This window comes from Nicotiana tabacum, chromosome 8 (assembly GCF_000715075.1).
Source record: "Nicotiana tabacum cultivar K326 chromosome 8, ASM71507v2, whole genome shotgun sequence".
NCBI lineage: Eukaryota > Viridiplantae > Streptophyta > Magnoliopsida > Solanales > Solanaceae > Nicotiana > Nicotiana tabacum.
The window spans coordinates 146,978,722-146,992,392 of record NC_134087.1 but is presented as its reverse complement, the minus strand read 5'-3'; the positions used below and the strand labels follow the sequence as shown (position 1 = coordinate 146,992,392).

The window sequence follows — 13,671 nt, the reverse complement described above, 5'->3', positions numbered from 1 at the left end:
ATCTGTATAAGGCTAATCTGTGCCTCCATATCTGCATGATGCTAATCCCTGACTCCATATTTGCATGAGGCTAATCCTTGCCTCCATATTTGCATGAGGCTAATCCCTGCCTCCATACTTGCATGAGGCTAATCCTTGCCTCCATATTTGCATGAGGCTAATCCTTGGTTGAATATCTGCATGAGGATAATCCTTGCCTCCACACCTATATGAGGATAATCCTTGCCTCCATACCTGCATGAGGCTAATCCTTGCCTCTATATTTGCATGAGGCTAATCTCTGCCTCCATATTTGCATAAGGCTAATCCTTGCCTCCATACCTGCATAAGGCTAATCCTTGCCTCCATATTTGCATGAGGCTAATCCCTGCCTCCCTATTTTGCATGAGGCTAATCCTTGCCTCCCCACTTGCATGAGGCTAATCCTTGCCTACCCATCTGCATGGGACTACGCGATGTCCCTCTTCGCACAAATATTGCTTTATTTCTAGTACTATCTACTCGTTTTTCCATCGATCTAAGCTCTGCCCTTCATTTCAAAAGACTAAGCTTTGTCTTGTTAACATCATTACTGCATATCATGGGCTGAAATATCGTCAATCTATCCGAAGGCGTCATAGTCTAAAAGTCATCATCCTCATAGCCGGAGGACACTATGCCATGGCCTGAGGATCCCTCAATTTTGCATATCATTATTCAATGGCATCATAGTATGGATGAACCATCTTCATGGCCCGAGAACATCATTTCATGGACTGCGAATCTCCCATCAAGCATGGCCCAGGACGTCATTTTCTAAGGACGTCATTGCTAACCGTCCAAAGACAACATTCATAGTCCAACGGGAACCTGCATCATGTTTAAATTTATGCACAATATACGCTTGTAGTACTCTTATTTGTAGGTAACCCGGCAAGCAACGGCTATCCCAGCAGGAGCGATCGCACTCCAGTTCTCCCAACCATAATCAAACCCGATCTCCACAAAAACCGTTCATTCACCCATCTCTAGATGTCGCGTCCAATATTGTGATGATTTCACTGGTATGCTTCACCGATGAATCTGGAACTACATACGGCCTGATTCCTGTAAAACCAGAGATATGTAGGCAGCTCAAAAGCTAGGGTGCGGCCGAAATCTCTCTAACCGTTTCGCTCGGTCAAAATTGGCCATCATATCTTTACCCGACAACTTTTTCATCCTTCCCGGGTAAAGAGGGACAGTTGTTGATACCCAATTTTTCCCAAAAATATTTCAAATTGCATATATACCTTCAAAATCATGCAATTGGTATTTTTTCCATAATTTTCGTATATTTTTATTAATTTATCCAGCATTTTATTTCCCAATAAATAATACAAAATTGCATCACAAATGATTTCAAAAGCATTTCTCGATTTAATTTATTACTTATGATATTATTAAGACCAAATTATTCCATAATTAGCCAAATTAGAATCTTTTGGCTATAATTGCAATAACTTTGCAATTATAGCCCAAGCATATAATTTTGTACTATTTTTTACCAAAAATTAGTAATTTGTATTTTAAAATACTAAATAATCATTTTAAACTATTTCTATGCACGAGATTCATTTTTATAATTATTAGCTATTTTATAAATTATTTTAATTAATTAAAATTGGGTATTTAACAAATAGTCCATCATATTTCAATTTTAGCCTAATTAAACCAGCCCCAAACCTCAATTAAATTAGCCCAATACCCCAAAGCCCAATTCCTAAATCTACCCAGCCTATACCTGATTTAATCTTGGTCGTCGATCAATTTTGATCAACGGCCCAGATTCACTCTTTCCTAAATTAACCTAAGACCATACCCCCTCCCCCCAAACCCTCATTCTCTCATCACTCTCCGCCGTCACACCCTTTCATTCTCTCTCAAACTCTCTCTGCTAAACCATGGCTCCTACTCGCTGGCCATTGGCTCGCCGGTATTAATGGTGGTTCTATACCACCCCCTAGACTCTATGGCTCCCCCATGCTCGGATTCTTGCCATCTTTGAGGTCCTCAAGGGACCAGTGGCTGTTCTCTTCCCCCTGGGTCTGTGCTGACCGTTCTCAGGCCACCTTGGCCCGTCTAAGTAAGATCTTTCCATTTTCTGGCTAGATCTATGGATTCTAAGCCGGAATATCTCTATCTCTAGGTTATCTCTCTCGGAAACCCTAATTTCATATCTTGACTCTTTAGATCTGTAATAGATCGCAGAGTATTTTAAGTTATTTTACTATTTTCCATGAGAATCTTTCTGATTTTTTTCAAAACGTCTCTTCATCTTCACAACTAGGGTTTCTTAACCCTTTTCAAAATGACTTTTTCTCTGATTTTAAGTGTTATTCTACAATTTTTACTGTGTTTAAATGATTTATTTAGGCTTTCCCTTTTACATGACTAACTATGTTAAGAACCCTAATTTTTTTTGTTTTAATCCCGGGTTCTGAGACTGTCTTTGCTTATTTGCTCGTCTGATTTGTGCGTATGTCTGTTTCTCATGCATATGTTCTGAGTCTCTGTAATTTTCTACCCCCTTTATACTCATTAGGGTTTCTGATTTTGCTTCTCCCGCCTATATTATGTTTACTTTGTTTATTGACAGAAATTTGTGGTAATTTCCTCTAATCAGTACTATTTCTAGTTGAATCCCTAATTTTCTGTGGTTGATACCCTTTACTGATTTGCTATTGTGAGATTCTTTACTGATTTCCGACCTTTAGTTTACTTCTTGCCTTATTACATGGCTGACTATATTGTTAATTGATTCTTATATTATTTCCTTAATTAGAACCTTATGAACCTAGCCCTAATTGTTTACTTTGTGCCTACTATGTTTGAATTATTTCCTTGTCTGTTATGCTCCAGTTACACATTGATTTCTTTCCCTATTTGTCTACCTGTTCTTACCGTTTGAATTGATTTCCTTAATTAAGGGAGTACTTGTACTGATTTTGCTCTAATTAGTTCTGAGTTCCATAATTACTATACAATTGTGATTCTTACCTTATTTTACCTAGTTTCAAACTACTATATATATGCTCTCTCATTAACAGTCAATAGACGAACATATTGGTTCAAAATCTCTCTCTCACACTCAAAACTTTCTGCTCTCTTTCAGGGTTACTTACTACTGTTCTAAGTGAGCCAGCTGCAAGCCCAAGGCTAACTATTATGCTCTCCTTCACTTTGTGCTTACTGTCTTCTTTACTGGTATGTCCTGATATCAATTCAAAGTTTCAAAAATAACATGTTTCTTTTATTACTTCAATTCATCATGTTTCTAGTTTGTTTTCACTTATGATTTTGTTGTTCTACTTGCAACTAATATGTTTACTTCATCACTTTATCAGCATGATTTTGAATGTGTCTCCTCCCTTAGGCTCAACATGTTTATGAAATGTTATCCCCCTTCTAGTATACCCCAATATGACTCTTCCTTACTTAGGTTTCTCTGATTTCTAGCCTGAACCTTTCTGTGCAAAGTAGTTGGTTATCCTTAAGTTACCTGATTCTGTGTTAATTCTAAAATTCCTTAACCCCTTAGCATATTGCTAATTTTGTACTTAAGTGATCCTGCAACTATGTGTTTACTATGTGCTCTATGTGTCCCCGAATCCCATTACCCCTATTTGTGGTTGATGAACCTGCCTTGGTTCTATGTTCGTTGATTATGTATGGACCTATTTTGGGTGCTGTGTTTGGAATATTGCTTATTACTCTACTCTCTTTTCAAAACTGTCTTATTGAATAACTCCCTCTGTTGTTTTTACAAAACTATTTCAAACAAGTCTCTTTTCAAAATGTTTTCATGCTTAAATCTTTTCAAAACTATGTCAAGCACTTTCACACTACTCTATGTCCTTAAGTTCTGGCCCCTCCAATGTGTGACTGCTTAGGGATCCCTATGAGATCCCTCTGAACTCTGATGCATTAGAGCTGGCTCTTCCACACTGCACTTACTCAGTTCTGGTTATGAAATCTGGGTGTGAGAATTGCCCGGGATCCTTGAGGTCCTTAGGGAACTCTGACACACCCGGACATGAAAAGGCTATGAAACACTCGTGCATTTGAGGTTATGAAATCTGGGCCTGCTTCAGGCTCCCTATAGTGTAACTTCTTATTTTCTTTTATCTATTTATGTAATTTATTCAGTTGGTTTGTAATAATTATTGTAAATGAATATTGGGGTTGGCTAGTGAAAAGGGGAGGGCAGCTATGCATGTTATCAAAGGGTAAAAAATATGCTTTAGATTTATATTTTCTGTATGTGCATTAGAATTCATGTTTAAGACCAATACATGCAAAGCATATCATGCATTAGATACCATGCTCCTAGGTTTCATGTATACTGTTTTCATAATCTCACTTTGACATTCTTGTTATCACTTAGAAATCTTGTTTCTAAGATAAACGAGACTAAATAAATTGTTGCTCCTGCATATTTGAAATCATGCTCTACAATGCTGTAACCTTCTATGCATTTAGAAATCCTGCTTTAGGAAACTCTGTAATCATGCTATGCATTTAGAAATTCTACTTTAGGAATCCTGCAGATAAATCACTTTGTGTGCATATTAGATACCCTGTTTTAGGATATCGTTCACACCCACTCAGACTATACCCAGTTAAACTACTGATGCATGAAAAGGGATATAAACAGTCTCACCCTATTTTTAAACAAATTGGTAGTGATCCTGTATTTTGTGACACCCAGAATGGCATGATTAGGTAAAACAATTTATAACAATTTTCTTTAATAATTCTGGTAACAACTGTGCATTGTCCCACGCCTAGGCAAGCCTTAGGTAATCAATGCTTATAAGTCTAAAAACTGCCTATTTGTGTTTGTTTCTTAATGTTTAACAGGCTTAAAATCAGTAGGCAAACTGATGGATCCCCTGCTTCTGAGTTATAAACCAATCTGTATATCTCTTATGTTCTGATACTCACCTAGACATCATGTCTTAGGATCTTGTTTAATAATATTGCCCTTGTTTGTGTTTGAGTCGTGCTGTTTACATGCATTATCTGTGGAGGTGAAGCTGAGCCTCTTATCTGCTATTTCATGCTTTTATTTGTTGAAGTCCTATGTGTTCTTGCTTGTTGCCTTAGCATTTTCTCCTTTAAACCTTAGGGGTCTGTCTAGAACTGCCCGTAGGTAGAGGTCGTAACCTCCTCCAGTACCATTAAGAAGGGACGGGTAACAGCACGCAATAGAGATCGCTAACCAACACTCGCTTTAATAACCGCTAAGGGGTGGGAGGGGCAGATATGGATATGATGACTATGTTTTAATGTTACGTGTAGCCCCTCATTGAGGAGTGTTTATCGGACATTGCGTGGGGTAATCCTGTAGGCTAACCAATCTAGGACCCCTCCTTCCCAAAAATTCCTTTGCTTAAACTTTTCCTATATGTATACAATTTGTTTAAGCTTTTCCTTTGTCTCATTATTTGAGTCATGTAATGTCCAAACCTGCTCTTATTTGTAATTATGTATTTAAAACTATTTATTTATTAATGGACTAGTTCATAAGTATAAATTCGGTCGGGACCCATCATTGTGGATCGAGAGGGGTGTCTAACATCTTTCCCTCAAGGTTATTTCGAGCCCTTACCCTAAATCTCTGGTAATGCAAACCAATCCAAGAGTTAACCGCTCTGGGTGCCCTAACGCACCAAAATCCGTTAGGTGGCGACTCTTCAAATACCCAATTCCCAAAAGGGAAATGAGTTATTACCCCCTTGAACGTCGGAACCCGGACTTTCTCCGCGGAGGGAAAAAGGGGGCGCGACATGTATATGCATGAACTGTACAGGTGTATGTGTTAGTGATTATTACATGACTTGAACCTAGCCACCTTCAAATACCCAATTCCCAAAAGGGAAATGAGTTATTACCCCCTTGAACGTCAGAACCCGGACTTTCTCCGCGGAGAGAAAAAGAGGGTGCGACATGTATATGCATGAACTGTACAGGTGTATGTGTTAGTGATTATTACATGACTTGAACCTAGCCACTACTTCGTTGTTAGTATTGGTACATACTAAGTACACATTGTATTTATACTCATACTACACTTTTATATATTTTGTACATATCTTAGTGTTGGTCCTAGCGATACTCAGGAGGGAGAGTAGGGGCTTGATTGGAGAATTTATGGTGAGTTGTTTCTCTTGGATTCGCAGGTTTTAGAGTTCCCTTCTATCTTATTTACTATTTTCTTATTCAAGATAGTATTTCCGTACTTGAGACTATGTTGTACTCCATTTAGTTCACGACTTTGTATTACTAGGTTTTGGGAATTTATGTAGCATATACTGCGTTTGGATGTAGATTTCATACTTACTCTACTATTTTCTATATTACGACAGTTGAAAATTCTTATTATTATTATCTTGTTTTAATTGTTTATGTGTGTTGGTTCTTCTGGCGAATTGGTTAGGTTTCATCACTACTTGTCCCGTCAGGTAGAGGTGGAGGTCATGCCGTTAGAGGTCATCTTAGAAATAGAGGCTAGACGAGTGGAGGTCAAGCTCGTCGCTATGCTTTTCCTGGTAGGCCAGGGCTGATTACGTCAAATGCAATCATCACAAATATTGTCTTAGTCTATTATAGAGATGCTTCGATATTGCTTGATTCTTTATTCTATATTGAGGCATGACTGGTTAATACTTCTTTAGAGTATTTCCTGTCAATCTCAAGAGTCTGGCTATGAAAGTACAAGATTCTGAAAGTGAATACATTTGTTTCAGTGTCAACTAAACGTGTAATTTAGTGGGCTTCGAAGTTGACGCACTGGAGAAATAAATTATGCTCGACCTGAAATTTGATTCTTTCATAGATACTTTAGGAAGACAATAACTTATTTATAAGGAGACACAGCTTATTCCATGCATAATAATAAAAAGAAGTTCATTGGAAGTGAGAAGATAAGTTTTGAATGAATGATTGTGACTTTTCGTGGGGGTACCAAACGTTGGGCTTGTAGGCATAGTTTTTTGAATTAAAGTGTACGGGTTTTTAACTAAGAGGGGTAAATAGGTAATTCAACTTTTGACTTAAGTGCTTCTCACTTGCCGAATCATGTAATATATATTTTTATAAAATAATATCAATATTATTAAAGCAAAACTTTAAATGAATAGTTATATATGAAAGAATAAAATATAATTCCTGCAAATGACCAATGAGCATTGTCGTATGGTCACTTGTTTGTTAAGGTCAAGATGATCGAAAATCGTCGGGTGATTTTTTTGTTAACTAATTTAAATTTTATAAGGTATAAACATGTATTTATGGTGTAGGTTCCTTTCATCCATTTAGGTTGCTCTGTCATGATCGTGATTCTTATTATCGATATTGATATCTCTCTTAAGAGTGTAATGTAAAGTTGGCTATGCAAAAAAAAATGATGCGGTGGACTATCCAACGTTAGGATTTGTTTGATGTATATCTTATTTATCATTGTTGCAAAACATAAAAGTACAGGAATATATTTTCCGACAAAATTGAGAGGATATTCTTCATTTTCACGGGAGAAAAATGCTAAGTTATTAGGATAAACATATACTTGCTAGCAAATTGACCCGTTATAATTTATGCATCTATACATTGTTGTCATATCCTTTATAGATCATCCATGTACTAGGTATAAGCTTCTTGATAGTCCAAAATTTAAGCCATTTTCTTGCAAATTTTGTTTATGAACTTAAAATATAGTAATAGTTCAAGTGCTAGCTAGAATAATAGCGACCAATACCTTTTAATATTTTTTTACAATAACTGTCACAAGTTTAAAACTATAGTCTTCAAAATACCTATTTTTCAGGAGTTTAAATATGTATCTTTTGTAATTTGAGTTGAATATGCGCGTCTTTGCAAATAAATATGACTTGATAGTGCTTATTGACTATTCTGTTCATCTCTTGTCACCCACTTCTTCAACGTAATCTGACATGAAAAAATTTGATGTTTTGAATTCTATTCTTCTTTTATGTTTAATTTCTTTAACATTCAAACATTTGTTGGACAAAAAGTAAATTATCCCTTCATAAATCATATTAATTTATTAGTTCATAATACCAACCATAAAACAAAATAGTATTATTTAGTGATATTATTGTAAAATAAACATAAATTTATCGATCCTATCACAAAGAGTTGTGTTTTTTCAATAAAATAACTACATTTTACATCATTCTCTCGTGATAGATTTTCATGAATTAGAGATATTCCCAAAGCTTGGAGTGAATTAAATATCGCAATAGTCCCTTTCATTGAGTGATCATGTGTATGCACATTGTTATGTGTTAATTCCCAAAAAGCCAAAATAAGAAACAAATGAAGAAGCATATATTTTATGAACTTCAAATTGGGATCCAAATCAGCGGCGGATCCACAATATTTAAGAACTAAAAATCTGGAATCTGGACTTGATTTGTCTCATGAGTCTCCCTTTTATCAACATGATGGTAGTGTTGAACGCTTACTTTTCAGCATTTTTTCTTCTTTCCTTCACAATTGGTTGATTACTCCTATGAATATTCTATTACGTACATGTTGGTATGACTTGCAAAACAAAGAAGACTCTTTAATCATAATTATTATTCATTGTTCTATAAATATAAAAAAATCTAAAAGAGCCAAATTGTGCAACATTTTTTTTATGAACTATACTGGGAGTGTTGTATTAGCCAAAAATATAATTTGAATATACAACATAAGGGTAGAGATAACCCTTTAAACATAACGAGGAATAGGCGATGAAAACATAGTTCACCTCCTCAACCAAAAATATATACTAACTAACAAAGAAACTAGCCTTGTCGTATTTGTTTCTTATACAAGGAAACTGCTATTTGTCAAGCAAATATAGGCCTTTGGCTTGCCTAGGAAGTTGATGGCTCGATTCGAAGTGAGATGATTGCTGCAATTCCACTGCCCTCTTTGCCAAACTGTCAGCCAGTTGGTTAGCCTCTCGGTAGCAATGTTTGATCTGAATATTAAGCATGTTGATAGTGTCTTTGATCTTATTCACAATATGACTGAGTTTATAGTTTGTGTCACCGTCTTTACGGAGGATCTCTATAATGTATAGAGAATCCAATTCAAGAATCACCTGACTGAAGCCATTTTGTTTGCACCAATTGAGACCACACAGAGCTGCTTGGGCCTCTGCTATGTTATGATTCTGGGCAGTCGCTGGAGTAGAAAAGGCCATGATAATGTCTCCATATTCATCTCTAACCGTGCCTCCTAGACTTGCTTTTCCTTCCCTCTGAAGAAAGCTCCCATCAGTGTTTAACATAACCCAACCCATATCTGGCTTAAGCCATCGAACCACGAAACTTTTGTACCCGGGTCTAAGCCTTGTAAGAGTATCACAGAAAGAATTCCAAGGGAGCTTTAGGCCACTATTAGGATATGCTTTGTTGACTGCAGCTTCAATGCTACAAGTTATCTGTTGCTTAAGTCTATACTTGTTGAAATTTTTTTGGTCTCCATACCTGCAGGCACAGAATTAGTTCCAAAAAATCAGTAAATAATAATAGGGGCAATATTTAAAATAAGTCTATGGACATCATTGAAGGCCTTTGATGTCCACCATTGGTTAATTATATATCTAATAGTATAGGGGTGGTGATGTATGCCAAGGGCATTTCCAAAGAGATTCCAAATCTAACTAGCAATTTAACCCTCTACAAAAGCATGATTAATATTATTGGAATTAGGATTACTACAGCAGTTACATCTGAAAACTATTTGTTTGCCAAATTTAATAATCACATCATCAAAGGGGAGTTTACTATGCCATAACCTCCACATCATAAAGGACATTTTAAAAGGAATAGCTAAGTTCCATAACTTATCTATGAATTGAACTTTTGGGTTAGAATTCCTTACGAGATTCCATGCACTATTGTTTGTGAACTTGCCATTATCCGAGAGAGCCCAAAAAAATTGATCTTCCTTGTTTTGATTCCAATAGGAATAATTTGGATTTGTTGAACCAGTTGATCTGGTAGGAGCTCCTTCAATTTGTTTGTATTCCATTGACCATCAGAGATGAATTCCCTTACCAGAAGTTTGGAATTCCTTGGATTATCAGGGAACAGTTTTTCCAGCGGGCCATTAAGGGAGCAATTGTCCCACCAGAAGTTACTAGAGCCAGAGTTAACCTGCCACACAATATGATTTTCTGCAATGTCTCTCATTTTGAGAATATGACTCCAAGCATGGGAGTTACCTGGAGCAATCTTTTTAGAGCCAAAATGAGATCTAACACAATATTTATTTCTAATGAAAGTAGCCCAAAGAGATGATGTGGACCTTATCCTCCTCCACCTTTTCATAGCTAGCATGTTACTAATGTCTTCCATTTTCCTAAGGCCAATGCCTCCTTCGTCAAAAGCAAGGGCAAGATGATTTCAAGAACTCCAATGATATTTTTTATGATCCTCAGGGGAACCCCAGAAGAAATTAGCAAAATATTTCTCAATTAACCTAAAAACTCCCTTAGGAGGAGTCATAACAGAAAGAGTGTACACTGGAATGGACTGAAGAACATTCTTAACAAGAGTAACCTTACCCCCATGAGACAGCATTTTGCCTTGCCAGCCATTAAGCCTTTTCACAATTTTGCTAATCATGTTATCAAAAAAAACAATTTTCTTCCTATCCACATACAGAGGACAACCAAGATAAGTAAAAAGAAAAATTTTATCCATAAAGCCAGAGCATTTCCTAATCCCGTTAATTCTAGTGGCAGTAGTATTAGGAGCAGTTAAGAAGTAACTTTTATCCCTATTAACCATTTGACCAGAACTTCTTTCATAATTATCAATAACATTCATAACCAACTTGATAGAATTAGAACTACCACTACAGAAGATAATAATGCCATCAGGATAAGCAAGGTGGTTGATCTTAGGGACATTTAGGGGCATGGAGAAGGGAATGAAGTTAGGGTTTCTGTACAAAGAGTTGAGAGATCTAGATAATACTTCAACAGCAATAATTAAAAGAGTAGGGAAGAGAGGGTCCCCTTGCTTAAGCCCTTAAGATAAAGAGAAGAATCCATGTCTCATACCATTAATGATGACTGAGTACCATACATTGGAAAGGAGATTGTGCACTAAATCAATCCAATTATCTGAGAAACCAAATTTTCTAAGCACTGCATGTAAGAACTCCAAATCCATTCTATCATACGCTTTAGCTATATCTAGTTTAATAACAACATTACCCCCATGATTATTATGAGAAATATTGTGAACAATTTCCTAAGCTAACAATACATTCTCATAGATGAGCCTATCCTTAACAAAGCCGTTTTGATTGGGGGAAACTATTTTATGCAATAAAGTGTTAACTCTAAGAGAAACAATTTTGGAGATAATCATGTTTGTAAAGTTAGATAAGCTAATGGGTCTAAAATCCGAGAAAGTAGAAGGATTGTCAATTTTAGGGATTAAAACCAAACAAGTATGAGAATAAAATTTGGTCAAACCTTTTCCTTTGAAGAATTCTTTCACTAAAGCAGTGACATCCCTTTCAATTATATTCCAACAACTCTGAAAGAAAGTGTCATTGAAGCCATCTGGTCCTGCTGTGCTGTGAGGGCTAAGGCTAAAAACTGCCTCTTTGATTTCAACTTCCTCTGGCACCATGCTAAGCATGCTGTTGTCATCACCTAAAATACAAAAAGGAATACAATTTAGGATAGAATTGTTAATAGTAGGAGGGGTGAGATTAAAGAAATTTTGGAAGTGTCTCACAGCTCTGTTGGCAATCTTATCATCCCCCTTAATCCATTTTCCTCTACTATTTTTGATACGGTTAACTTGTTGCCTTCTTCTCTTTTCTCTAAGGATGGAGTGGAAGTATTTTGTATGCTTATCCCCTTCTTCAAACCACTTTATTTGAGATTTTTGCTTGAGCATGGATTCTTGAAGAGCCATCTGATATATTGAGCATGAGCCATGTTGACATCTTCTCTACTCTTTTCAGAGTTATCTTCTATGTCAATATCCTCCAACTCCTAAAGTTTATCTTCCCAATTGATAACAGCATCATTAATATCACCAATTTCCTTCCTAGACCATTGGGAAAGTCTTTTACTAAGAGCTTTGAGTTTACTTTGAAGGATCCATATAGGATTCCCAGACACTTCAGTACTCCATGATTCCCTCACTATATCAAGGAAGCCCTCAATATTAACCCAACAATTTAGGAATCTAAAATAGGAAATATATTGGTGGGTTGCACTCAGGTTCTTCATAAGAAGGGGCCTGTGATCTGAACTTGTCCTAGCTAGATGGCTAACAGAGGTTCTTTGAAATAATTGATCCCAGAGATCATTTACAAAAATTCTGTCAAGCCTCTTCCAAATTTTCTTCCCAGATCTTCTGTTGTTGCACCAAGTGTAATTAGAACCATTGTAACCCATGTCAATGAGACCACAGTTGCTGATACAGGTTTGAAACTCCAGACTTCTATACATCCTGTGAGGCTGACCCCCTAATTTTTTATTTGGATCCATGATAATGTTGAAGTCCCCTCCCACACACCAAGGGGTATCAATCACCATACTATCTAGCTCAAAAGAATGTCATAAGTCCCTTCTATCTTTGGATTTGCCTTTAGCATAAACAGCAAAAATATATATGTCCTTACCAAAAATATTTTGAAAGTGGATCGTGATATGTTGCTCACTGATGGCAGTGACTGTAGTAGTGTTGTAGGAGTTCCAAAAATACCAGATTTGGCCAATATTATTGCTGCAACAATGTTGGAAATCCAAGAATTTTCTATACCCCTCCAATTTATCATTAGAGACAAAAGGTTCAAAGATAGCCACATATTGAGAGTTGTTAATGTTAATAAGTTTCTTTAGCCTGTGAATGACTTTTTTGGATCTAACTCCCTTAATATTCTAAAAAAGAGCATTAATCATTAAGATCATATAGGGGGTTATCTTCCTTTTGATTCCTCCTTATAGAGGGATGGGTTCTGTTCCTGTTTTTTCTGCCATTTTCCTTGTTTCACTCCTTCCTCTCCTGTTATTTTGGTATTGATCATCCACAATGGAAAGAGAATTTTGGTCTTTTTTGCTCTCCTCATGTTGTTTGTTCGACTGCTCTACACCTTGACAGCTTTCAGAACTGATTTCTTCTTGAATGGGAATTCGGTTACCATCTTTATTTTCATATAAATCCACAACAAGTTGGAGTCCTGGAAGGTTACTTATCTCGGTCGGGACAGTAGAAGAGCTGGAGTTACCACTTTATTCTTGGCCTTTTATCCCTTCGCTATTGTCTTCCTATATATTTTGAATATTTCTGTTATGCTTCTGCAAGTCCCCTATTCCATTGCTCTCTATCAGCTTCTCAACAGAACTTTTACTAATATTCTCATCATTTGGATCTTGTTGGGAGATGTTGTTTTTTGTAGTTGGGCTCAAAATGCTTTCTTCAATGGATTGTCTTGAGAATTCATTTTATTTGGCTGTTGAAATGTTTTCCTCTCTTCTTTTACTGTTGGATGGTTTAAACACTACTTTGCTCTTCTTTTTTGGCAACTTTTTAGGCTTCTTCTTCTTAGTCTTCTTCTTTTTTTCCTAACTGATGTTGCAGCAGATTTCTTCCTGTTGCT

At 36.4% G+C, this 13,671-nt stretch overlaps 1 protein-coding gene across 1 annotated transcript; it reads right to left on the bottom strand.

Annotated features, from left to right (window-relative positions):
- Window positions 1-8,872: 8,872 nt before the first annotated feature.
- Window positions 8,873-10,397, bottom strand: LOC142163350 (uncharacterized). The gene is made up of 2 exons (XM_075220625.1): window positions 9,922-10,397; window positions 8,873-9,524 (listed from the first exon to the last, which is right to left on the bottom strand). Exons 1-2 carry the CDS (start codon window positions 10,395-10,397, stop codon window positions 8,873-8,875), a joined length of 1,128 nt encoding a protein of 375 aa, XP_075076726.1.
- Window positions 10,398-13,671: the final 3,274 nt, after the last annotated feature.